The following is a 27,707-nucleotide window of genomic DNA, read 5'->3' on the forward strand; positions in this document are numbered from 1 at the left end:
GGAGGAAGTGTTTGAAAGTTGAAGACAAGCATGTGCAAACACCTGAACTTGGTACATGGCAAGCACACCTGTATATACTAGGCAAATGGGCAATGACCACATTAAGTAAGGTTGACGGAATACGATAAAAAATACACAGATTGTATTCTAAGTGCAATAGTAAGCCTGCCAGAAGAGTTTTATGCAAGGAAGTGACATGATTAAAGAGTTTTGCTTTCTGTTTAATAACTCTGGATCCTGTATGGATTCAGTTTGGGGTTGTTTTTAATAACTCTTGATACTATTTGGAGAATGGATGACAGAATGCAAAAGTGGAAAAGGAGGAAAACAAATTAGGAAGCAAACCTAGGCATCCCAATACTGACTTGAACTAAACAACACGCTATAGAAAAGAAATGAATGGATTTGCGATATTCTATGAGGGCAGAACCAACAGTGCTTGGCTGATGTTTAAAACTAGGAGATGAATAAGACTAGATGGGGAGGCGGGGAGGGGTAGTGAGTTCAGGACTACTACTATAAGAATTCTACTATCTAGATGCTCTGTGAGTGAAAGAGACAGAATCCAGAGAGAATCTGAGGTCATGGCAGCCCTGAGAAAAGCCACCCTGAAGAAAGAGGGAGCGGTCAACTGAAGACTGTAGCTGAGCGGTTTACACTACAAGACAGACTGAAATAATTGTAAAGCCTGGCAGCAGTGGTTTCAATGGACAGTTGGGAGATAAAGACTAACTAAAATAGAGATGAAGAGAGAATGGGAAGTAAACAAGTATACACAGTTCTTTTGAAGCGTTTTGCTTTGAAGAGAGCAATGTGCAATTACGTCTAATTACATCTATTTCTATCTATTTTATTAAAGCACATACATTTTATGAAAAGTACTGCATTATCTGGGAAATTAAATCATGTGTTATACTTGCTAGTTCCGATTTCCGCATATAACTAGATGTCCTTAATTCAATCAGTTTATTAAATTCTGTCTTCAGGTTCACATTAAAAATGCAAAATGCTGTTAAATTCTTTTATTTGTTTTAATTTAAAAAATTTTTAAATTGGAATATGTTACCAAAAATGTTTTCACTGCTCTAATCACAGTAATTTCAGAAAAACCTTTATGTAGGTTGAGTTAAAAAATAGTACAGCAAGCTCCCACCTTACCCAAAATTTTGATTTGTAAATACTACATAACTATGTCCGTTTAAACAATTTTCCCATTAAACTTTATTTTGGGGTGTAACTAAAATAGTAAATATAAGGAACTACTGTTGTGGTTGTTCTCATAGTATTAACACATAAAATAATTATTACTTCAATATGACTCATTTTAAGCACAGAAAACCACTGAAGTGAAATAATCACACAAATCCATTTTTAGCCATGTGTGCCTCTCTCTCTCTCTCTCTCTCTCTCTCTCTCTCTCTCTCTCTCTCTCTCTCTCTCTCTCTCAGGTTAAGGAGCCAGAGCCTGTAAGCAAAAATCTTATGTAAAGTATGAGACTGGGAAAAGGAAACAGGTACTTATTTTGCTCAGGCTAGCTCCTTCTGGACCCTGCTACACCCATCCTTTTCTCCTTCTTGAGGTTCACTCTCTTAGGTGGGCACTGCCCTGGGCAAAGCTAGGTTAAAGTGTCTGCAAAATCTGAGTTCATAATTTACCGCCACGTTCTTATGTGAACAGACTGCTTCAGTGTCATCTGTATAGCATAGACAATTCACCTAAGAATTAAAGGTATAAATGGCCTGCAACATTTACACTCTGTTACTAGAGCCCTATTCTGTCTGCAATCATGCTTCTGTACCATCCAGTGTGCTACAATTGAATGACACTTGCCTAGAGGAGGAAACCAGGCAATCTACATTCACTCTAACCTAACCTGAGCCTCCCTTTGCTTCCCTTCCTCCTTGCCCGATTAGGGAGAGAGATAAACTTCCAGATGGGAAGCCTCTGTTGTGGGGCAATTCTTCTGAAGCTCAGAGGTAAGGCATTTGCTATTACGTTTTAGTACAGAAAATAGAATATATAGAATTGAATTTAAAATGAGCAAGCCGTTCAAGTTAATTTATGATTAACACTGACCTCTAACCAAGATCTGTAAATAGGAATAAACTCTGTATCACAGCAATCATAAACTACCACTGAGAGTTCCCTACCGCACAAGAGAGGCAGGGAAAATTTATGATGAATGACCTTGGGTGGGGAGAAGCGAATCAAGCTTTTATAATCAGCATTTTATATATTAAATATATCAAATTAGAAATTATAAATGTTAATATAAACTTATAAAGTATTTCAGGACAAAAATTTTTATTACTAAAAATTATGAACATGGCAGTTTAATTCCTAATGAAAAGAAAAAGAAAGTTATTTTTCATTTGCTTTATCATGGTGGTCATCTGTTCTTTTTGACAATAAGTATTTTCACAATTCATTTCTCCAGGACTTAGCATAGGGTCAATTTAATAGAAATGATTTTGTACCATTAGTCTTGAGAAATCTTGATTATGATTTAAAAACAGTCAAGAAGAATCTTCAGAACAGAAATGCTAAAGTTCTCTATAGTAGATACTTAATAAGTTTTTTTAAAAAAATACTATTACAGCTATTCACAAAGTATTTCAACAGTGTTCTAAGGATATTATTTAGACAGTCAAACCCACTTGCAATAGCTATTCTTTGGGCAACATAACATTCCACCATTTAAATTTTTGTTCAAAAATGACAATTTCCCTAGTTCTTAAAGTATGAATAACTAAATTCAAAATTGTAATACCTTCACACAAACTAAAAAGCTATTTTAAAGATTAATATCATACTTGAATGCTATTGATGATCTGTTAAAAGTATACACTTTCATATTACAAACAGCTTTCTCTTAAAAAAAAAAGGGTAACACACATTTTCAAATCAAAAGTTACTGAAACCCAGAGAACAAGTCCACACAAAAAGCTAGTTGGTATTTTGTTCAGGCAATAAATTTATATGTATTTTTTTTTTTTGGTAGTGTGACTATAAAACTATCATGATGATTATTTTTAAAGTAAGAGCTTCATGTGTACTTGCACTGAAGATAGAAATGGGAAGAAGTTAATCTAGCTGCCAGTTTCTTTATACAAAGCTTTACTAACTATCAAGTAATAATCATCTTCCTATTCATTTGACAGTTTTTCTATCTCATACAACCTAATCCAAACAAAATCCATCAAAACTTCCAAAACATACAATAGGAAGAGAAAAAAAAAAAGAAGCTGTGCCTTTGTGATATGTGCATTATCTATTTTTAACGGATTCCTAGAATATTTTTTCCTCATTCTCTAAAGCAGTGGCTTGCAAGCTACTTTCATTGTGACCCAAAGATAAACAATCTACAGATAAAATGAAATTCCAGTTTTATGAGTATGATGACTGACATTTCCTACTTTATTCTGTCTTTATTTTGATGCTGGTTGTTTCATTCAATGAATGTGCATGGCCCACAAATGGGTCAAGACACTCGGTTGAGAAATACTGGTCTATAGAGAAGGAGTTATTACTATTATTTTTTAATCTGGAAAGATGATTCCCAGTGGTGTATTGTTTGAACAAAGTATTTATCATTACACAGTAACATGAACATTTCGTAAGTTTTTAATAAAGAAATTTTACGAAATTCAAATAAAATGGTGATCCCATTTCATGTCACTACGAATTAAGAAACACAGGTTACCTTTGTTTGTACCTTATAATACTAATTCTCCCAGTACAATCCCTCCTGCTTGAAAGCGAGAAATCACTAAATGCTGAATGATGTCAGCAGGTTTTCACCAGAGAGCTCATCGAATATGTATCTCTTTCTCTAAAGTAGACTTGAACTAGAATTTTTCTTTTTAGCTCAAGCAGTCAATAAGAGACTGTCTAATAAGAAGCAGGGAAGGCGATCAGATCACTTACTAGTTATGGTTTGAAAATTTGCTTATGCTCTTAGTGTAAGTTTAAATTTTGGGTCAACATTCCTTATTTCTGTTCCTGCTTATCTATTGCTCTGTTTGTCTCTGTCCTTTCAGAACTAAGATGCAAGAGCAAGAAATAAACCTCACTTGAAATATGTTAATAATATTTTTAGATCAAATCATCCAATTTAAGAATGTTTTTATACTTTAAAAATAATTGTTTTAGCCTATACGACTGAAAAAAACAAATCACCTCTCTATAGGATTTTAGATATGCAAATTTTCAAATCTTATCACTTAGTATCGTGTCTGTAGTAAGAAATGAATAACATTAATTTTTTTTCTATAGACATATAAAACAGGGGTCTTCCAGCAATTTGTGATAGGAAAATACACTTTAGGAAAGCAGTATGTCAACATCGATAAGCTAAAAGCACTATACTGCACGACTTAAAGAAAGGAAACTAAGGGAGAGAGATTTTTTTTTTTTTAAGATTTATAATAGTGACAGAAAAAAAACTTTAATATGCGAATAAGGCTTTAAGACATCTTTTTAAAGAACTGACAATCAGTACCTTTTTAAATTTTCCTTGTCGTTTTGCTGCAGACTGCCCCTGGGAGTTAGAACGACATTCTGTAAGAAAACATGCATAATCTACACAGGATGGAGACACCACCTCTGTCTAATTTTCTTCCAGTTTGTTTCACCTGTATGTGTCACAGTACTTAGAAAGGTCATGTCTATGATCAAGATGGCAGGCTTTTAAATTAAAGCAACATTGCCACTTTCATTTTATTAATAAAAATGCACTAAAATGTTATTTTTAAGGGCTGTTTTTCAACTTTTTATTTCAAAAATTTAGTACAGCAAAATCCATTAGTTATCAAAACACTTTTGAAAACATTAAATTTAGTTGACGATCCAGAATCTGATTTTCAAGGATGTCACAACACACATATACACATGTTGACTGTGAAAGTCAAACAGAAGTAAAATGAACCTCCCCAGCTACCAAAACAATGAGAAATGCAAAACTATTAAGGTAAGATTAAATAAACAATATGTTGGGAATTATAATTAACTCTATAGTTTAAGGTTTTTGCTCTCGCTCAAGAAAATCTACCCTCATAAGTAATTACCTGATAATAACTATAGGTTAATCCTACATGTTTATAATTTCACAACTGCCTCTGAAAAACTGCAGCCGGGAAGTAGTAACTATTTCTGAATTGCTAAAAGCATACTTTTAATAACAATGCTCTTCTGTGATACTCATCACAAGAAGTGGACACTTGAGAAGAGTTATCTGGATGTGAACCTCATGGCTGAAGCCCCATTGCTGAAACACCACAGAGGAAGCAGGAAATGAAGTCTACAAAAAAAGACTACTAGGATTTCTTAAATCAGTGCATCTATAAATTCTAATTTCATTAACTACTGATTCATTTCAAATTACACTAAATACATTATATATAAATAAATAGTAAAGACTGAAATGGGACTCAAGAAATGTCAGGGCAAGCAACTTTTTCTAAGCAACAAATTCCTAAGTTACGCCTCAATGGCAGCAAATAAATGATCCTTCATTCAATATGACAAGAAGTAAGTTATACCTTTTAAGATGTATGAAATCTATTCATTTTGATAACAGCATTTATGGATTTCAACATTATGTGGTTGGCTTACTTTGTAAGAATTAATGTTGAAGAGAAATGCAAAACTGTAAGAATGACAACTTTTACTGGCATTGAGCTAAAATAATACAATAAAAGGTGATGAGCTATGTAAACACTATTCTCATAATAAATTTGTAATGAAAACAAATGGAAAAACTAAAACAACTACTAATCAAACTGTAACATTATCTCTAAAATATAACAACCAGAAACACGTTTGTAACAAAAAAGCATAATTTTGAAACTATAAAAGGCAATACCAAAAGAAATACCTCATAATTATCTACATAATTATGTAAAATTACAACAAGAGAAAGGTCTGTGCAAGTGTGAAAAATGTCATTCATTAGTAATAATTGTTCTGACGAGCTTTTAGATACAACCCAAAAAGATCTGATTTATTACTATATCCATAATATTATGTTGGTTAAAATTCTGTAAAATATTCTAATTTTAAACATCCTATTCACTTAAGCCAAGTTTAATTTGGATCTACTTCACAGGAAGTTCAAGTATATTAGCCATGCAAGGTAGGAGGTTCACGACCACAGTAACTTAGCGTTGGGAAAAAGAATACTAAACACTTTAAAATACAACCAAATATTAATTGACCGTTACTAGTAACTTGGGGAAAAAACTATTTTTTTTTTTTCTTTGCCAAGGAGACCTTCTCTTTTACCCATTCTGAAATGTGGAATTCCCATCTTTAAAGGGACAGTTTTGAATAGGTAATTTCTGTGTACAAAAATAAATCTACTACTTACAGCTTTCTTTCCAAGTTCAGTTTTTGACAATGTTAAGGATCCTGAAAGGTAGCATCCAGGTCCTGCCCCTTTCGGTATTCTAGTAAGATTCAAGAGAGAAAAAGAACACATGAGAAAGTTTCACAAACATAATTATGGGGAAAAACATAAAACAATTGCATTCTGAAATAATTCACATAGCTAAGATTTCAAAAATCAAAGGAAGAAATAACCTTAGCCTAAAATGGTAAATGACAACATACCACAAATTTAGCCTAACATAATAAACTAGCATTAACAGATGACAGTGTATAAGACGGGCATTAAATGTAAGCGATGTTATCACTTACTTGTCATCAGGTAAGGAAGTAACAAAGAATGGCTGGTTATATTTGGGTGGTAGTGTTAAATTACTTGATTTCTTCTTTCCTAGAAGTGCAAGGCTATGATTTTCATGAATATCTAAGCTCAGGGTGTTAGACAACCTATGAGAAACAGTAAATGGAAGATCTTTAAGACGTTCCAAATCACTGATTTGCTCATGACGAATCTGTAGTCGAATTGTATAATCTCCTTTCTCCAGTTTCATAGAATACTAAAAAAGAAAAAAACATATGGGAAAAGTAAAGTTTAGCCAAGTAAACGGATATTGTAAGAGGATAAACAGGAATAGTTATCACTTACACAATGTGAGGTACAATGCAAGTTACTACACACACATTTACATACACACAAAATCCCCATAGTGCAGGTGAGCCAGCAAGGCCAGGGACATCAAGTGAACTGTCCCAGGTCACATACAGAGTACAGGATAAGGAAGCTGAAGGCAGGTCTGACTCCCAAGCCCTCAACTTTCCCACAACTACAGGCAACTTACACATTCTCAGCTAAATCAGTCTGCTCCAGACTGAAAAAAGTAATGATTTTCTATCTCATGGTTACTCAGAGACACATATAAAACACTGAAAATTGGCAAAATTGAGGTTCTGATTACTGTTTAAGACAGATATACACACGTGTGTATACACACAATTGGTCATCTTTCTGTTACAATCAAAAACACCCTTTTCTTGAAAACAAGAAAAATGGAGCCAATGGAGATCATGAATACAAATCTAGTATACTCCATCTAGTTAACCGCTCAAGAGGATGGGTGCTGTATTCTGCATCAGCAGCTTCTTCCGAGGAGATATTAAAAGCAAGTCAAGTAATGGCACTGCAATAACCCAGTATGTACTGAGGAGATGTGACTGGGGCTTGCTTTGAGAAAAAAAGGAAATCATTCCTTGAATGACTCACTGAAAAATACCTGCATAAGTTATTTTCATTATTTAGCACAAAGCTGTAAATATTATAGGAAATACCTCATTTCTTTGTAACAATATTTCAAGTAGGGATAACTTTTCTGTAAATCATGATTAGAAGTTATTTTTCTTTCAACAGTGCCAACCACAGTGTTTGGCATACAGTAAGTGCCCTATACACAGTTGTCCCACAAAGAAATAAATTGGAAAGTTCTAATAAAGACACTTGGCACTATTACAGTGCTCTTTATCCAGTTCAGACCTGGAATCATTTCAAGGTGCTCACATGTATCAGATGATTTGCTTTCACCCTTCAGATGAGTGGAAGCAGTGGGTGGGAAGGAGAAATACCAAAAATAAAAGCTGTGCTGGTCAGTGTCTACATCATCCTTGCTCTCCTCTATCCCAAAATTTACTTCAGCTGAACTACATGGCTGAAAACTACACTGTCCCAGTCTGTCTGTTCTACAACTGAGCTTCTAATGATGTGTTAAAGTACTAAATGCAAAACCATAGCATTAAAAGAAAACCCAAACAATAACATCACAAAAAATCAGGAATTCATTAGTTCAGGGAACAGCTTCCGTTAATTCTAAAAATCACTGCCAATTTTATACCTGATGTGGATAGGCATCGCCGGAACCCATCTGTCTTTTATTTTGGTCAAATATGATCCACAGTTGGCTGTCAAATTCCGATTCGTATAATAATTCACAAAGTAGAGGGCAGCTTGGAGTTACTTCCCCACTCTTGGGCTGTAAAAAAATTAAGAATAATTACTTAAACAGTTTACATGATTTCTAACGTAGATTTATAATATTGTTATTGACGAGACTTTTACATTAAAAGTATTAAAATATTTTCTTGTGGTAGACAATTTTAAAAATATAGAACATTCAGTATTTTGGCACTAATAAAAGGTACTCCTCTTTTATAACTTTAAAAAATACAAACCTAGCTATCTGTGTTCATTAATAAAGCAGTATATATTTTACTTTATAAAACTATGCTTTGACAATTCACTGAAATCAACCATCTCTCGAACATTAAAACCAAATCCATATTATGCTTCAGTAGGAATTACTGAATTCTTATGGATCCTACACAAATTCTTAGATCCAACTTTTACACTAGCCTCAACGACCTTTACCACTCATTCAACCTAAGAGTTATTCTGATGTCTCACTGCTCTGATGCCTGCTTCATAGAAGGCACTCAGGCCCACTACTACTGTCATTAGAAGGCATCAGGCATTGATGAGATGTCTAACCACTGGGCAGGTACCACTGAATAGGTATCAGTGATTACAAAAACTAAGGCTCAAAGGCTAGGTCACCACAAATTAGAATTTGTGACTTCAAAGTTGAATGGTACTTAGATCATTACAAATTATAATTTCCCAAAGAATAATTTCAAATTAACCACTGTTAATTACTTGATTCTACTTCACAGATATACTAAATGTACCTTCCATTTCTAATTTTATGATTCATAAACAAAACACAAAAGCTCATTGTAAGGGTATACTTTATTAAACAGACACTTACTTGATGAAAATTATACGTAAGGATCATCTCATAAAGTTGACGATTATTTGGCAAAACATCTCTTGATCCTAAAGGTTTTGTTTTTGCACTCAGTGGCCTATAATTAGACAATTGCATAATTGATTTGATTCAAGTTCATTTAATGAGACAAACTATAATCAACAAAATCTATAACATCTCAATAAGTAACAGATGAGCATTCCTAAACACTGTCCTTTGAAGCACATTTTATATTTTAATCATTAACTTACGTAATTCTTTACTGACTGAACCACAGCAATACATACAGTTTAAATTCTGCAATATTACAAAGGCAATCTCTTCATGATAAAGACATTTTCAAACGTCAACTGATAGTTCTTAACATAATCAGGACCCAATGTTAGGGCGACAACTGCTAAGAGCGTTGAAGGACAGGTTTGACTGCAGATGGCTCTCCCTTGTCACAGGATGTGTCCTGCCAGCTGCCACAATGAGAGCTTCACATGCATGTTATTAAAGGCTGGAAGCCACTGCGGGGGCTACCTTTCAGATACCTGCCATGATTCCGAGGCTAGTGTCATACACCGAATTTTCATCTCCAGCATTCCGATGGATTTAAGAAAAAGACTTTCTTCAAAGAGTGCAAGAGATCCTCTCACCCCCACCACATTAATACCCAACATTTGTAGCCCTAAAACATTTAATGATACCGTAGTGTTTGGACCCAGCTCTTCAAAGTTATGCAGGGAGCCAGATCTTCGTATTTCAAGGAGGACTGAACATCAAAACGGTTGATTCCTTCTGATGCGTGCTATGAAAGGGATTTATCACATTAGTTTCTCAAACTTCGCTGACAATGAACAGTATTTTTAAACAATATTTGGACTTAAATGTTTAATGCAAAGTTTATAAGCACCCACGAACAAAGACTGTTATTTTCAGAACCACAGGTAATTTCCCCACTGAAGTTTAAATCCAACCAGTGAGATTATTTTTCAATAACACAAATCACTGACATTAAAAATAATGAAAACGCGGAACTCACAATGTTTAACTGAGGAGCAGTACACACTATCCCATGGAAAGAAATGGTGTAATCAATATTGACATCACTAAGACTTGCCCACCAACGAGCAATGCAAAATTCAATTGCTTTCCCACTCTGCAAAGAAGAAGAAGGAAATATAAATGTGTATATTTTTTTCTCAATGTCCTTCTCAAATTACCTAGTATTATATGTTATATAAAGAATATAAACAGAAGATGTTTCAAAGCAATTCTATGCTTTCAAACTTATCCTATTTGTACAGCAGGACAATTCTTTTGGAATTTTTATTAGCTATGCTTGGAGTTTTGAGAATTACAGTTGCATAGATACAGTGCAGGCATCTAAATACAGTTATTTACTCATACCCCTACAATGCTTGTCATAAAAGAGCTGAGGCAGTTTTTGAAAACATATCCAATAAAATAATGGTAAAAACAAACAAACAAAAACCTAGGTCCAAAGGAAAATTAATTAACAATAATGACAAGAGAAAGGGTATTACAGCTTTATACGGCATATTCTCAATAGTCCCAGTTGAGTTTCAGGCTTAGAGCTGCCTGGCATTGAAAGCAAAATGAAATTATGGTCACTCATATCTTTCTCCCTCTTAAAATAATGAAAAACAAAAAAATGTTCCTTGTGCTGAGTTTTAAATTAAGTTTTCTAGTATCAGTACATTAGAAAGTTTAAAGATCAATGATTACACTGATGCACACAGGAACACAAAGGAAAGTGGTCAGAAACATAGGAGATACAGAAAAGATCATATAACCAACTGAAAATACAATGTAGCAAGTTTAAGAAACAACACCAGTACATTCACCTTCGATGGAGGAAGGACTAGTCCTTATTTCTAACTACAGGTAAAAATAGAAATCTGCCATATTTGAAGTAATTTGTGTAGCAAACAGTAGCAATTTCATCAAGAAACCAAATTACATTTACCTCATGGATTCTTAACAACAGGGCATTAATAAAATAAGGAAATAATCTACTATAGAATGAGGAAATAATCTCAATCGTGGAAATAATGTACTATAGGAAACAATCTCAATCAGTATCTATCAGGTCAGCACTTTTCTTTGACTAAATTTTGAGAGCCAAAGAGAGATTAATGGTTACCTTTGACTCAGTCTCAAGTATCCTATCTTTCTACCTCATTTATTTAGCCTTAAAAAATATACAACCCCATAATGTGATGGCTCGGTGTGAGGTCGGAGGGATAATGGATGGGGGGGGGGGGTCACAGTGTGAGGGATATAAATGATGAACGTCTAAGTATTACCTTGTCTTGTACACCTGAAACTAATAAAAAAAAATAAAAAAAAATACAACCCCAATAAACTCTGAATATAAACTATAAAATCAAATTCAAATACTTATGCTTAGCCCATACCAAAAATGAAAACGAATCATTTTATGATTTCAAACTGTTAATTGAAACTTACTAAGACAGGAAAAGCTTCAGTCAGTGTTCCTTTTTCTGGAAGGGAACAAAACTTATAGAATTCATGACTTCGATATGCTCTTTGCTTCACAAGCTGTATTGCATGAAGAACAAACTTGGCCGACACCTCAGAAGAACATGAACACACAGTAACTTCTAAAATAAGAAAAAGCAACATTTTAAACTGGTAAGATGTAAAATGGATGTAAAATAGTTTTAATAATGTCCACTTTATAGGGAATAATATATCAAGAATAAAACAGGCATATTTCCTTAAAAACAAAGAATAGAATATTAATAAAAGATTTAGCTATGGAAAAATAAATAAATCAGTATTAAAATGAACAATCACTATGCTGTGAACACCATGGAACAGCAAGCTTTCCATAGGCAGACACACAATTATCCTAATCAGGTACCTTTTAAAATCCCTCTCTCCTCTGCTAAGCTCAACCTTTCTTCTTGTTTTAGCCAAAAGCCAAACAATTCCTGATAAAATAAAGATAATTTTAATTTTAGAAACCTCTATTTGTCATCATGCTTAAATTCCATTCATATCTATTTCTTCAACTTCATCAATAACTTCCTAGTCTCTCCCTCTTGGTTTATTTGTGTATCTGTGTCCTGTACCTTCTAGAAGGTATGACTGTAAGAACTATATACCTGTGCTTAGCTTTATTCTGAAGGAGAGGTGGAGGTAAGCCCAAATCACTGTGAAGCAAGATCAGCAACTTCTCTACTAAATAGCCAGTCTAATACAGGGTACGTAAAGCAAGGCTTAGTTGTCTGGTTCGCAAGGTCAAGCTGGCACAGAGCTCTGAGTCTAATCAATAGCTAAGAACACAAAATCTAATGTTACAACAATGTTTCTAATTATTTGAAATAGAAATCATCTGCAGTACTTTTGTCTCTCTCTTGTCATTTCTTTTTTTGCTTTGACTTCCCCACCCCCAGCCTGAGATATAATTGACAAATAACACTGTATAAGTTTAAGGCATACAATATGATAATTTGATATATGTATACATTGTGAAATATTTACCACAATAAAGTTAGTTAACACATCCATCACTTCACGTAGTTATCGATATTTTGGGTGGTGAGAACATTTAAAATCTACTCTTAGTAAATTGCATTCTTAACAACAGTCACCATGCTGAACATTAGATCCCTTGAATTTACTCAAAACTAAAGTCTGTACTCTTTGACCAACATCTCCCCACTTCCTCTTCTGATTTCCACACATCTGTAATCTAAAACTGCTAAATGCACTGAGCTACTTCCATTCTAGATCATCTGATAAATTCTTATTTAAAAAAAACACTATTTACAATACCAACCTAAACAAATCATAATTAGGTCATTATACTACTGACATTTGCCATTAAAAAGATTTCAGATTCAGTATTAATTAACCATAGATTTTTATTCTTAACTATGTTTAGTGTACATTTCATCAGAGCCTAATGTTAGAAAACTCCAAGAGGCCCTATGGGCACGGCAGCCCACAGTTGTTCAACAATGCAGCTCTCTAATCAGTAAGACAGGCGTTATTCTAAACTAAGTTGAAATCTTGAATATTAAAACATCTAAGATGAGCTAGGTGATAGGATATATGAGCCAAAGCAAAATAGTACTAGACCTTTAAAAAGTTTTGAACCTAATGGCAATCTAGGGTGCCAGCTACATACAGTACTATTATGAGAAAACTATATATTATAGATATATGAACTTTATATAGTCATAATCAGAGAAGAGAGAATATACATACAGGTACGTGGTTAAGAAAGATTTTAATTTTACTTACCAGCCCATGTTGCACCCTCAGGAACCTCAATAAAATGCCTTCGAATTTGACCAGGTTTAAAATGTACATCTGTAAAGGCTAGATCGTAATGTGATGATTCATTTACTCTGAAAATAAAAATTAATGATTAAATAAGTGATACTCTTACAAAAATCCCTTTTGTAGCTTCAAAATGCTCCTATATCATAATGACACAAAAAAAGGAACTACTTTCAAAGCATTTTTGCAGGAAGTCAATGAAACATAAGGGCCAAATGTATAACTACCCACTATGAAAACCTAAAGTAAATGCAAAGGACAAATTCTAGTCAGTGTGACAAACATTTAATGAGTGCCTACTATATACGCACCACTATTATTAGTAGCTACAAATACAAGGCATATTTTCCTATGCTGTAGTGTGGACAGAAAAACCAACAAAGATGTTTAACGTTAACGTGCTCTGGGTAGACAGAAGTGTTAGGGGAAAAGAGAGGAAAAGGATTTGGTTCACACAAAGGGTCTGGGGAAAGCTTCCTGAAGGAGATGATGTCTCAGTTGATTCCTGAATCTCATATGTTACCGTGTCTAAGTTCCTACTAAACTTCTAGGAAATGTATGGCTGAGAATTTAACTGTTCTACAAATTTTCCATGTGTATGCCACTTTTTATCTCCTCAGTTTCACCCTATGTTTCCTATGGGCTGAAACTTACTACATATTTACTATTTACCAGTGCAACTAACTCTACAGGAACTGTTAACTTAGAACTTTCCGTTGTTTCCAGTACTCTCATAATTTCAATCTTGTCCGTCATCCACTAGGCAATTTGTTTTGTTTTATATATACTGTATAATGGGCTCCATATGGGAAGATACAGTCCTTGTGTCTTCGGTGGGCTCCCAAATGGGATAACAAATGAAACATGACAACACATTCACTAAAGTCTGTACCACAAGCAGGTAGAAAGCGTCATGAAGCAGCAAGAAGGGCCTCCCTTCACCTGGGGATGACCAAGGACACGCTTGCTCATTAAGAGACGGGAAACTGAAGCAAAGAAATCAGCTGTGCAAATGCACCCAGTTCTGAGAAAACCCAGAATGCCAGTAGCGGTGACCTGGCGGAAATGTGTTATTTGGTGTATGGAATGCCAGGAAACACTGGCTTGTGAAAGATCACTGTTTGCTACTTTAACGGGGATAACTTGGTCCTTGGGTGTGTCATTGATGTGTTTAAACAGGAAGCAGTATGATCAGATTTGAGTTTCTTGGTTCCAGGGTGGAAGACAAACTGGAAAGGAAACAGTCTGGAAATAGCAGGTGTCTGGGAAAGTGGAAGAACCGGAAGAAAATAGCAATCCCAAAGACAAGGGGGGAGAAATGGAGTGGGGGGCGGAAGGAGGTGAAGTCATATTGTCAAATATTGCAGGATTGGGAAAGATAAAGGCTAAGATGTCCTCTGAATCGGGCAATGAGAAGGGCACTGCGGATGCAGTTTCAGTGCAGGGGCAGGACAGAGGAGAGATGCCTTCACTTATTCTCACAGTGAACAGAAACAGCATGACTACGCACCACATTGAACTTTGAGCAAGGAGCAGAACTAAAACCTGGTTATCTGGTTCTTGCCTATTCACCCTTTAAAAGTTCACGTTATTTCCATAAACAGCCATTAAAAAAATTCCAGTTGACCTTTGAACAACGTGGGAGCTAGGGGTGCCAACCCCTGACACAGACAAAAATCTGTGTATAAGTTTTGACTCCCCCAAAGCTCAGTCGTCCCTTGGTAGCCAAGGGGGATTGGTTCCAGGACAACCCATGGACACGAGAATCTGCAGATGCTACTAAGTCCCCTACGTAAAATGGCATAGGTCAGTGCAGCTGGCCCTCTGCATCTGCGGACTCCTAACAGCGGCCTGAAAACAGTACAGGTACTTACTGAAGAAATCCACGTATAAGTGGATGCATGCAGTTCAAACCTGTGTTGTTCAAGGGTCAACTGATACTGTACATGTACTAGGAAGCTGCTGGTAACTTGTTACTTACTTTGCTGCTATAACTGCAGTGATTGGAACTCTGAACAGAGGACCTGCATTAGGGGATGCTATATCATAGCCACACACCTAAAAAGAAAGAATGTTAGGTTGCAGTATCCATTAACAAACTTTTAACAAAGAATAAAAGTATAATCTGTTCACAGAATAAATTAATCTAATACTAAAATTTAAAGATCCTAAGCACAAACTGGTATCAATTTTCTGATGTTGGGTCACATAATCAACGGCAAACAGCCTGAACAAATACATCTAGGACAATTCTTGACTAATTCAGACTAATGGGGAAAAGAACTGCCACACAAAGTACTTTTAAACATTTTAAAGAGTAAAGAAAATAAAAGTACACCAATACCTCTGTATAATGTAATCCTTCTCTTAAGCCTCTGGGATCCACACGTATATTTATGTGTCTACATTGATTCATGAGTTCCAAATGGCTGGGACACTGAACCCAAGATGAATTTGAAGTTAAAGCTAAATGAAGTTGAAGGGATATTTTTTCAGAGTTTTCTGGCATGAAAAAGACCAAAAAGTAAAGATTAGTATTTTTCCTTTTCTTTCATTTTATAAACCTCTATTTTCTCTCAAGAAAATTTAGCAAATGCATTTGGCTGGTTGTAAAATGCACTAGACGTGGGCTTCCAAAACACAGCTTAAATAAAAGTCACAGAATCTTCCTTACTTAGTACACTTGTGATCCATTCACATTTTCACATTACACTGCTACAACCTTAAAATAAGCTGTTTCAGTGGGTATTTTTCATTACTGCATGAGGATAACAGCAACGGACCAAAATGAAGACTGCCAAATATAAAGTAATGACTATTTTCTTTACATCTCATTGAGCTGAGGGTCTCTTAGCTGCTTCTACTTCCCACTCTCAAACAGAAAATTGTCTCATACACAAGTAGTAAAAATGGGAAAGAAATGAGTTTTATTATCCATCGTTTTATACAACTCAAGGTCACTGAAAGTCAATTCTACTGTTTTTCTTGGTAGTCAAGATGCTAAGTGAACTGCCATTATATTGGGATCCCTAAATGCCATCGCCTTTTCCCTAAAATCTATCAAATTTAAAACAGTAATACTGTTAATTCATGTTTTCACTTGTAAACATTAGCCCAAACAGCATTTCTCTATTATGATGCCATTCATTCAAACCATGTGAGCACTTCAGCTCACTGTCCCTTTAAGTACTTACCAGTATTTTCAGGAAACACAGGTTCAATGCCAACGCCATGATCTGAAGGTGCAGCCACCTGGACAGGATCTCGGAGGTAGATGCCACGGTTATTTCCAACAGTAACAGTGAAACCTAATTTATTAGCAAATGACGTATTCTGAACGAGGTAGTCATAGGCTTTATCAACCTAATTAAAAGAATACAAGGAGCAAGATATACATGGTTAGGTCAAGAAAATATTTTATTACAAGTTATCAATTTGATTTCACTGGTGGCAAAGTACAAGTAAAAAGCTAAAGTACAAGCAGCTCTCTAAAATGAAGAGGACAATTCTACCTTTTTAGACAAATTACCAGTCTAATTACTGGACTCACCTGCCCCTCGACTCTCATTATTCACACTGTTATTCACAAGTGACCACAGTTAGGAACTCTTCCACAGACCATTATTATTTACAAATTTTGCCATTTCTTTGCTTTGAATCTTACCCTTTAGGTGTCCTCCATCTATTATATTTCTCTATCGTATTGCAACAAATGCATCTTAAAATAAAAAATTTATTTTCATATTCTCTGTTTCTAGTTCAGAGACTACTACTATAAAGATATAATCTAGAACCAATATACTCAATCATTGTTGGAATAGGAAATATCCAGTAATAGCTAAGATATCTTCCCAGTGATTGACAAACCATTTTTCACACAAACAATACCTGAATAATACCATGTCCTTGGGCAAATACTTCTATATTGTCAGCCTTCACTGCAGTGTTCTCTAGAGCTCTTCTGACTGAATGAACTGTGTAGTTAACATTATTAGCTTTCAGACCTAAAATTTAAAAACAAAAACAAGAAAAAACTTTTAGAGGGCTTGTGCAAACCTTTTCCCCCTCACCAGTATAGACGATGTGTACATTTTCTGGCTTTAATGTCATTTATGCTTTAACACTCATTTTTCAGTTTTTGTGTTTTTTTTTTAAACTGAACTGAACAGCCATACCCAAACTTCGGGCATCACACAAAGACTTCCTTTAACAAAAATTACTGCATGCCCATTATGCAATGGCATGAATGTAGGCTATGAAGAGATAATGTACATATATGAAGCAGATACCTAAAGGCATTCGAATGACATTTTCTTTAAAACACTGCTGGTCAAACAATATGGTTGCTGGCAGCAGTTTTCAACCCAGTTGTATTTTATAAACACGAGGGGAACTTAAACAAGCAAAATAGAGATGCTGAGGTCTCACCGCAGACCAATTAGATCAATATCTTTGAGACTGGATTGCAGGCACTGATAATGGAGTAAAGCTTCCTGGGTGTTACAGGGAGCACCCAGGTCAGGAGCGACTGTTCTATGGGCAGGAATGGATGTCACCAATCTGTAAACCCTGCGTTAATGGCTGTTGTCAGAGATAAAGGATGAGTGATACAGCATCCCAGTCCTTTCCAGAGCTCATCAAACATGTAAACACATGGTATTATAAAAAATGAGCCAAACAAACATGGAAATAGTATGCTGCTGTTAAGAGCAAATCAAGAAAGTGACCGATTTTGTCAGTGAGACTCCAAAACCAGGTGGAGCTCTAGCAGAGGAACGGTACAGAGTTGGATCTTTAGAATGCACAGGAGTTTGCAAGGCCAAAAAATGGCAGAAAGGAATTCTAGGCAGAGAGAGCAGCATGCCCAAAGACAGGAGGCAAGAATAACCTTGAAATGTTCGGTGAGGTTGTACAGGACCAGAAACAAGGGTGGAGAGCCCAAGGACTTGAACAGAGAGACTTCTGAGGTGGAACTGTCATGATCTTCTGGCTACCTTGAGTCCTACAAAGCTGATTCCACCTTACTTAATGCTGTAAGCCTCCTCCCCAACACCACCCTAGAAATTCCTACCTCCCTTTCCACTTCATTTTGCTCCACAGCAATATTCATTACCTTCTAACATGTAACATAAACTATTTCCTATTTTGTTCAGAGTCTGTCTCCGCCAACTGTAACATAAAGGTATTTTTGATGTTCTGTTCACTAATTTAGCCCAAGCTAAAATGCTTGATAGTTATTAACAGCCAATAAGTATGTTTGTTGAATGAATGAATACACATCAGAATATTATTATCACATAAACGATTCTCCACCTTAAATTTTTTTTTGAACCAGGACATTACCATTTCTATCACATTTTCTCACCATGGGAATTTCACAAAACAAAAACATCTGTCTGCAATATGGTAAGATAAATTCATTCAATTATTTTTTTTATGGCTACTATCTAACTTTATGATATAAACATAAAATTGTCAAAATCCTTAACACCTACTTATATAAACTTACAAATTATAGATTTTACAACCAGGACTAAGGCCAATTACAAAATGATACATTTAAAATCAATTTTATAATGCCACTTCTATCTCGTTAATAAAAGTAATTGAATTGTGATCGAAATATTATGCAGAATAACCCCAAATTCACCATCAGTTTACTGGAAATTTAGAAATGGTAGCATGCAGAGCACCAAACAATGCAGAGCACTCAGCAATGTCCTCACCTGAAAGTATCAGGGCGATGCCTCCACATGCATTGGGAGAAGACATAGACGTCCCATTCATTAGCTGAGTTCCCCTCAATGTCCAGTTAGGAACAGAAGCAATGGCTCCTCCTGGTGCGCTGATACTCACTCCAAGGGCCCCGTCAGCACTGAAGGAAAAGCCATTAGTTTGCTTATGATGGTGAAAAATGGCTTTTATAAAAAGGACATTGGTCAAATAAATTACAGCACAGTATCATGGACTATTTGAAGTCATTGGAATCAACAGGGAAAAATACTCAGTACAACCACATCCCCTTTAAGCAGCATTTTTTTTTCCTTATAAGGAGACAAAATCTGTGTGTATGTATCTAGGCTTATGTGTAAAAGGTATCAGGTATATTTATAGAGGAAAAATGAGTGTCATTGCTCAGAATCCTTGATGAATTTACTTTTCTCTTGTCTGTAATAAGTAGAACCTTTGTCTTTGTCTAAAGTTTAATATATCATTGTCCAATAGAAATATGTGGGACATGACATGTATGTCAATTTAAATTTTCTAAGAGCTGTATTAAACAAAAAGCTAACAAGACACTCATGAAATTAATTTTAATATACTTTATTTAACCCAACATATATAAAATATAACTTTAACATGTAATTGATAGAAAAAAATGAGTTAATTTATATTCTTTTTTGTACTATATCTTTTTAAAATCTGGTGTATGCCTCGCACTCACAGCACCTCTCAATTCCGACTAATCTCACATGACTAGTAGCTGTCATAATGGACAGCTGAAGTCAACAGGGCCGCCTCGTTGAGGGCTTTGGCTAAGCAAGGTCTAATGAGTTAAAATCTGTAGAATTCATCACAGCATCATCACCAAACACAAGCTCTGTCCCCTCCCGCAAGTAAAGGGACCGTGTAATGACATACTTCCTCCTCCTACCTGGCGGAGAGGCCATAAATTCCCTACAAAGGATGCTCGCCTTTCCCTGCTACCATTCTTCCCCCAACTGACTGAATTGTTTTTATTTCTGACTAGAAATACTAGTACAATTTGGTTTCACATTTTTACATAGGGAGCTGAAAGCAATGTAAATCATCTATCTTCCACCTGAAATGCGCTAGTGGCACCCCTTTTAACGAGTATCTTAAAACAAATATTGTTAGGTAAATATCTCTTGATCTGTAAAGATTTTCATAGAGTATTATCAAGTGACAAAAGTAGGTTACAAAAGTGCCTGAATAATGTGATCTCCCATTTATACACAGAATGACTAAAAGGATGTTCATCAAATGTTACCCAAACATATCACAGATAATGAGATTCAGGATAATTTTTACTTTCTTCTTTGCACCATCTATGTTGTCTACCAATGCTCACAATGAGCATTTAGTATCTTACTACTGGAAAAAAACAATTGGGAAGAGTCATGAATTCTAACTACTTCCTATTGCTCTCAATTAATTTCCCATTTAGTCTGTTAAAGTGGCTAATCACAAAGCATTTAATCAGTGTTCTAAAAATGGGTTCCATAAAATATAAATATTAAAATGAAAAAATAAAATTTTCCTACTATAAACCTTCTATATTCCTTATAAAAACCTTACATATGTTTCCTTAAAATAAAGCTAGTGATATTTTTCTTCTAAAATACAATATGTAAGAAAAATTCAATACGTTTATGTAGACATTATTTAGTAATCTGCCTTTAAGCAATGTATCATACTTGCAAGCTAAAGGAAGCTAAGTAAATTCTTTGTCTGACAGTCTTTCCTGACAAAGAGAATTTTAAAAATAGTATTATAGAATATACTTGTTCAGTGATCATTAGCCAGTATTTTGTATTTCACAACCAGTCTAAAAATTAACCATATATTTGCAATAATATTCAATGTTTATAGTATAGTAAACATGAAAGAAATTGTCTCAATTCTTAGAAAAACTGGTTTGTGAATCATAGCTACTTAATCCAAGCTTTCCCCATAATTCATGAACTTGTTTTCTTAATTCTTTAAATGTTCTTTAGGCAAATAAGACTGATGAAGGCTGCTTTAAACATTCTCTAGTACTTTGTTTTATACTGACTGTAAGATAAAAACAACATTTAGAAATCAATTTTAGAAGAGAATTAACGTTAATAATCAATACATTGATTAACTGAATATAAAACACATAAACCTTTGCCAACTTTGTCTTATTCCTAGCCACTTTTACCCAGTGACGTGGAGTGCTAGGCCAGTTACTCGGGCTGACGAAAGCAATCTATGGTGGTGTTATAGGCAAAGCTTGCTGAACCACATGGAAATCTATAGCCTTTTTGCTTTTAATGACACTTTTAATAAACTATTAAAATAAGTTTATTTTTTAAAGAAGAAATTACCTAGAGAAGGCTAGTAAGATGCCTTTAACTCAAAGGATTAAATTTAGCATTACCACATTTGATCTTATCTCAACCAATTTTTCTAATCTTATCTTTTAATATTCCCTTTTATATATTTTATTCTGCAGACAAACCCAACTACTAGTTATTTCCCCAAAAACCTTACACTAAAGCCTGTTCATTTTTGGGTTCATCCTATTCTTGCCATATAAACCTCTCTTCCTCTCTCTCAAAACCCTATCCATCCTTCAAGACCAACTCCAATACCATCTTCTGCTTCAGGAGTTCCGCTCAGAGAAATGATTGCTTTCATCTATATAATCCCATTGTCCTAAAATGGAACTGTGAACTCAGATCACAACCTGCTCACTTATGCCTTGCCTACTGCAGGTTATAAGGTACTTGCTGAGCTGAATTCAAAATATATTCTCTTTAAAAAATAACTCCAAAGAGGTAAAGGGATGAATTAAAATAGGCTTTGTTTTCCAGAAGGTGCCTGTACCCACTGATGTCATAATGAGAGATTATATAAATTAGGACTTAATATAGCTCTTGAGAATGATAATCAGTCCCTGGAATCAGATAAATATAGTTCAGAGGACTTCAGGGAACCAAAATAGATGAACTTCATTTATCAAACAGAACTTAACTGCTATGGAGTACTCAAAACTGTTCACTGGTATGCAGGCCTATAACTGTGATGCTTTACAAAAGCTTAGGGCTTTTGTTTCACCGAAGTTCAAATGCCAGAAGTAATGCAAAAGGTCTTAAGTACTTTCTAAAGATAATCAAGTCCTTATTCTTATTTAGATCATCATAAATGAAGGACTTGGAGCACAGGTTCAAGTACATTCAGAATAGTTATGTCACACATCTAAAATACAGAAGTAAAATAACTGTATTTTACTTCTTTAATGATCAGTTTCCCTGAGATGAGATTGTTAATCAAAATGAAAATGCTGAAAGAGTAAAAACTAATAGAAAGAATAGTTACCAAAGCTCTACCCACTCCCCAACCATGTAAAGTTAAACCAAATATTTCTACTAGTCCCCAAGTCCTACTCTCAACGTACCTGGGGCCTCTAGAAGACCACGTATATTGATTTGCAGGTAGTTTCTCTCTCAGCGAATACTCAGCAACCATCATGTCAGGAGAAACATAAGCACCAACACCTGTGGGATGATTTCTCATTACAAAAGGACACAAAATATAAATCCTAATTCTAATCCAGTATTCACGTGGCTGTGTGGCTTTGGGTAAACTGTTTGATCTCCCCATGCTATGGCTCTCTCTAATAAAATGGAACGGTAAAAAAAACTTAACCAAGTAAAGTTTATTATGTACCAGACATTATACTACATGCCTTGCTTTTGGATATAAAAAATATCTGTCAGGATTATTATATGGATTAAATGTAAAACTGTACCTAAAGTGTTATGTAGGTATAAAAGAAAAAGAGTAAGGTGCTTTAAACTACAAAATATAACATTAGAAGAATAAGGGAATCAGTTGACTGCTCATTTTAAATAATCACTGTATCCAAAATTCTACCCATAAACTTGGCAGTATTCCTCTCTTCAACAAAGGATATAATGATGAACAAAAAAACAAAGACATAACATGCTACCATCTTCTAGATAAATATGCAAAGGCAGTCTAGACTCTGATACATGTAATATAGAGGTCAAACTTGGTTCTTTCATTTTATAAATTTGGTTGAAAAAATGTACAAAATGCACATGTATGACTGGCAGAAAAAAGATTTAGATTCCAGGTACACCAGCTTCTAACATACAGCTTCTTCTTTATAACATACACATATTCAGAGTAGAAAACTGGATAAAAATGTGTAAGTTAAGAGGATTTAGGTTAACAACGCTGCCACATTAAACTGCAATCATTTCATAAAATTTAGTTTAAAATTTTCAGAAAATATGGAGATAAGAAAATAAAAAAGCACTGAGTATTACAGTAGAGTAGTAAAATTTGATCTTTAGGTATCTATTTTGTTTCATTTTCATTTGCGTACTTAAAATATCTAGAGAACTGAAATACACCACACACGTATATATATATATATATATATATATATATACATATATATATATACATATATATATATATACATATATATACATACATACATACACATATATATCTCTCTCTCACTGGTAGGCACTGTCGTCTTATCACATGATATAATGGAATTACTCAGGCAAGAGGTTTTAAATTACATAAAGTAAGCTGTATCTTCCTTAAAATTTAGAAGCTAGGAATAAAAGCATGTCCTATAAACATAGTATCATTGTTAAAACAAAAAACATTTTAAAGGGCCAGTTTCTAAACTTTGATACCTAAATGTTACGTATATAAAACATCTATAGTATCTATATACCTATAACATGTATAATATGTATATATCTATGCAGTTACTGATGTATACTGCAGAAAAACTGGGACCAAAGAAGTTTTACAGTCATACATCCAATCACATATGTTAAGAGGTAGAATCCCTATTTTGAGCTCATATTTAAAAATAAAAAAATTTAGGCATTATTTACTATATACTTCTCTCAATTCATCCTCCTCATTCATGCTGCAGATTAAAACGACAGGGTAGGTTTTGTGTTTTGTGGGTTTTTCTGCAAAAGTTGGCAGCTATTGAACTATAATGTATGCTAATTTTATTATTTTCGTACTATGAGTGCAACTAATTTTGATTTCTCATAACTCTTGTTGATGGTCATCTTTCCATTAGTTTACAGTGAAACAGACCACAATGCATCATATCTAAAAACCAAAAAGTGTAAGAAAAAGCACATTCGTGGAACAAATGTGTTTTAACTGCTTTTCTCAATAAAGCTCGCTTCCTCTACATCTGACTCTTTCTGCATGTCCCAAGAGAAATTAAAAGAAAAAACCATACTATAAATAAGTAGTTGTACACTACAAATAAAAAGTAAAGTGTCTTTATTTATGTTGTTCACTTAAGTCTGGAAAGTCCTTCCCTTGCTCATTTCTGCCTACTGAAATCCTTATTCCCACACTTCTTCCAGAAAGCCTTACCTAAATTCTCAAATCAGAAGTAGCTGCACTTTTATAATCCTGCAGCACTGTATGTGTACCTCCATTAAACCATTTACTCCAGTCTATTTTACAGTAAACTCCAGATCGGCAGGTCCCTACTAGATTTCAGTTTCCTGAGGGTGTACTTAAGGTTTACGGTGTCCTGAATAAAGCTCCAATCAACATTGGATTAACCTGAGTTTTTCTTTGTTTTTAAACAAGTCCATTTCTAAAACAGAAAACTAACCTATTACACTTGATGTAGTTCCACCTGGACAACCAACTGTAGAAAGGCAGGGACCATTATTTCCAGCACTTGAAACATAAATTATATTATGCTTCCACACTGCTTCATTAATTACTTCACAAATTCTCCTGAAAGAGAGAGAGAATTCCTTTGAACATAAAAAATTGTCCCACATTTCAAGAACTATATTATTATAGTATTAAAATATTTTCAAATATGATTTATACAGAAAAAACTAAAATATGGTTCCAAGTAGTAGAACTAAGACAGTGGCTATAAGTAAGGAGGTGTGCATTTGAATCACTCAGGGGACATTCTCAAACTGTAAATGCTTAGCCTCTACTCCCAAAGTATTTATAATAACAAAATGTTGTTTAAATGTATGGTTAAGTAAGTTTAGGCACCATCCACCACTGGTGGAACATGGTACAGCCATTCCAGGTGATACACCCTAGTTGAGTTTTAGTGTTAGGAAGGAGTTACAAGGCCAGGTTAAACATGGGGAAAATGCTACATACAAAATTGAGTATGTGTGGGGAAAACTACAAAAGGACTGAAGAAAGCCAAGTATTGAAATATTAGCAGTGAGTGGGCAGTGGGGCAATAGGTGGTTTCACTTCCATCCCCACTTAAAATAAGGTATTCAGAAATGACTCCTCAGGGGATTCCTATACATATGTGTGACTAATGACAAAGGTGAAGGGGAAATAAGGCACTAGGGAGCACTTAAGAGTAAGATTTAAAATATAAGAAATCAGGTTAGAGCTTGATAGCAAACAAGAAAAATGTACTTGTATTAATTAAAAGGAGGTGAAGTTAGTCCATGAAGAAAATGGCGTCAATATAAAAAAGGTACAGGGCCAAAGACACTCCAAAGCTGTAAGTGTGAAGGAAGGAATATTATGGAAAGATGACTTTGAACAGATGAACGTCAAATAAGGAGAGAAATACACTTAGGTAAATAAGATACTGAGCAAAGAAGAAGGTGCAAGATGACATTCATGAATAAATGACTGAGGATGACAGGATGCTTATTACGAGGGCAGAAAAGGGATATGTCACAAGGAACCTAGTAGTACCAGTTATCTGAGGAAATTAAGTTATTTGGTAACAGCAAACCATAGGGTCTGGCTTGGTAAAATTTGCATTTTGGCAGAACGTTATTAAAGAGCTTCAAAACCGGATGATAGGTATATATGGGTAGCTTGGTGGAGGAAGGGGGAGGTCAATGAGTAAGTACTCTAAATAAGGTAATTTAACAATTATTACTGTGAAGAAAAAAAGGTGAAGTAACGTGAGGTGAAGACTCAGCCAATGGATTTGGCGGCAGGAAGACACTGATGACACAAGAAAGGGGGGGGGGGCGTATGACACGTCAGGATGGACTGAGGAGACCCAGAAATAATGAATATACACAACAAAGTTTTCCTGGAAAAGTGAGTGAAGGCAGTATGAAATGAGGTTTTGTGTCTGTTTGTTATAAAGCTAGCAGATTCTAGAGCAAATGGTAACAGATCACAAGTGCTTGACTGACTTTTGAAACCAGCACCTCTGTCATTACATAGCAGGGAAGGCAGAGAAGGTGGGGTCAGAGTAGGTCATAGGAAGAGCACAAACCCCTGACGAGTGCTTTTATTCTCTCTGGGAAAGAAAGAGGTGAGGACTTCAGCTGAGGGAAGAAAGGGAAGGTCTCTGAGTAGAAAAGAAGGTGTAAAATGGTCAAATAGGAGTGAAAGGGTAAATTAAAGGTAGTGTGATCAAAGACAAAGCTGTGTAAACATCAGAGATTTGTGGTCATAAACTTAAAGTGTGCTTCTCCAGCAAAGTCTGGCAGATCAGGTGTGGGTCACTGAAGGGAAATGAAAGGGTTTTCTCAAGGAAGAGTTTAGGCTGCTTGAGGATGAGGAATTCTGGTCATGATGGGCCATGGAGTCTACCTGGCTAGCAGGAAATAAGGACATCAAAGAGGTGACCACGGAAACGGGGTGGGGGGTTGGGGGGACCAGAAGTTTAGGCGACATACGGTTATCATCTAACTACCACAACTGCTCTTTTTCAGTTGTGATTCTCAATCTAGTTATGAAAAGCACTTCATACTCTTCGAGGTGTCAAAGAACACTTACCCAGAATTTGGCCAGTGAGTTGCTTCTCCATAGCTGTAGTTGACAAGATCACACTTATGATTTATAACTTCTATCATCTATTAAAAAGATGAGTCTAATTTAAGCAGCAATTTACAAAAACAGATTATCCAGAAAAATAAAGATTATAGAATTCCATAGTTTCTTAAAACAATTATATTCTAATTCAAATCCAAATATGTTACTTCCAGGCATATGGTTAATACATTTTAAAAAATAGGTAGGGGGAGACAGTATAGTAAGTAGCCTATAAAAATCAAAACTAACATTTGCAGAATGGAGTAGGGAACAGGAAGAGGAAATTAAATGGTTCTTAATAAATTCTAAAATCACTAAAGTTAAAGTAAAATATAATTCACATGTTAAAATGAAATGTAGAATATTAGTTAAATAATTCTTAGGCTGATGGAGCAAACTAAGAGACCTTTGTTGTTGTTGTTTTAAAATATTTCAAAATAGCTTGCTAGGGTATTTACTAGAAATGAGAAATACAATATTTTCCTATTTTCCAAAAAGCTTTACCCTCATTATTTTTAATAAAAACAATTGAAAAATGAACGACACATTTTTGCTCTTAAAAACAAAATCCTGCACCCCAATGCAGTTCAACATATTCTTGATACAGCCAGAGCACTTTAT

The 27,707-nt window shown here is 34.9% G+C and overlaps 1 protein-coding gene across 7 annotated transcripts in view; it reads right to left on the bottom strand.

The window, feature by feature from the left end:
- TPP2 (tripeptidyl peptidase 2) overlaps positions 1-27,707 on the bottom strand; it is a 63,184-nt gene that overhangs the window by 12,865 nt on the left and 22,612 nt on the right. For 4 of the 7 annotated variants that reach the window (XR_013993222.1, XR_013993223.1, XM_081046418.1 and 1 more), the window contains exons 8-24: positions 27,051-27,127; positions 24,928-25,055; positions 22,687-22,786; positions 19,247-19,395; positions 17,409-17,524; positions 16,715-16,883; positions 15,865-16,022; positions 15,502-15,578; positions 13,482-13,588; positions 11,676-11,830; positions 10,225-10,341; positions 9,890-9,990; positions 9,198-9,294; positions 8,268-8,405; positions 6,697-6,941; positions 6,368-6,446; positions 4,502-4,540 (exon numbers count right to left, since the gene is read on the bottom strand). Coding sequence is in view for 4 of the 7 variants with exons in the window: in XM_081046418.1 (XP_080902544.1) it covers positions 4,502-4,540; positions 6,368-6,446; positions 6,697-6,941; positions 8,268-8,405; positions 9,198-9,294; positions 9,890-9,990; positions 10,225-10,341; positions 11,676-11,830; positions 13,482-13,588; positions 15,502-15,578; positions 15,865-16,022; positions 16,715-16,883; positions 17,409-17,524; positions 19,247-19,395; positions 22,687-22,786; positions 24,928-25,055; positions 27,051-27,127 (2,052 nt within the window). In the remaining 3 variants the exon portion in view is untranslated. The remainder of the gene's footprint in view (positions 1-4,501; positions 4,541-6,367; positions 6,447-6,696; positions 6,942-8,267; positions 8,406-9,197; positions 9,295-9,889; positions 9,991-10,224; positions 10,342-11,675; positions 11,831-13,481; positions 13,589-15,501; positions 15,579-15,864; positions 16,023-16,714; positions 16,884-17,408; positions 17,525-19,246; positions 19,396-22,686; positions 22,787-24,927; positions 25,056-27,050; positions 27,128-27,707) is intronic. The other 3 variants (XR_013993221.1, XM_081046419.1, XM_081046417.1) reach the window with 1 other exon arrangement.

Source organism: Rhinolophus hipposideros (assembly GCF_964194185.1).
Source record: "Rhinolophus hipposideros genome assembly, chromosome: 4".
NCBI classification, from domain to species: domain Eukaryota; kingdom Metazoa; phylum Chordata; class Mammalia; order Chiroptera; family Rhinolophidae; genus Rhinolophus; species Rhinolophus hipposideros.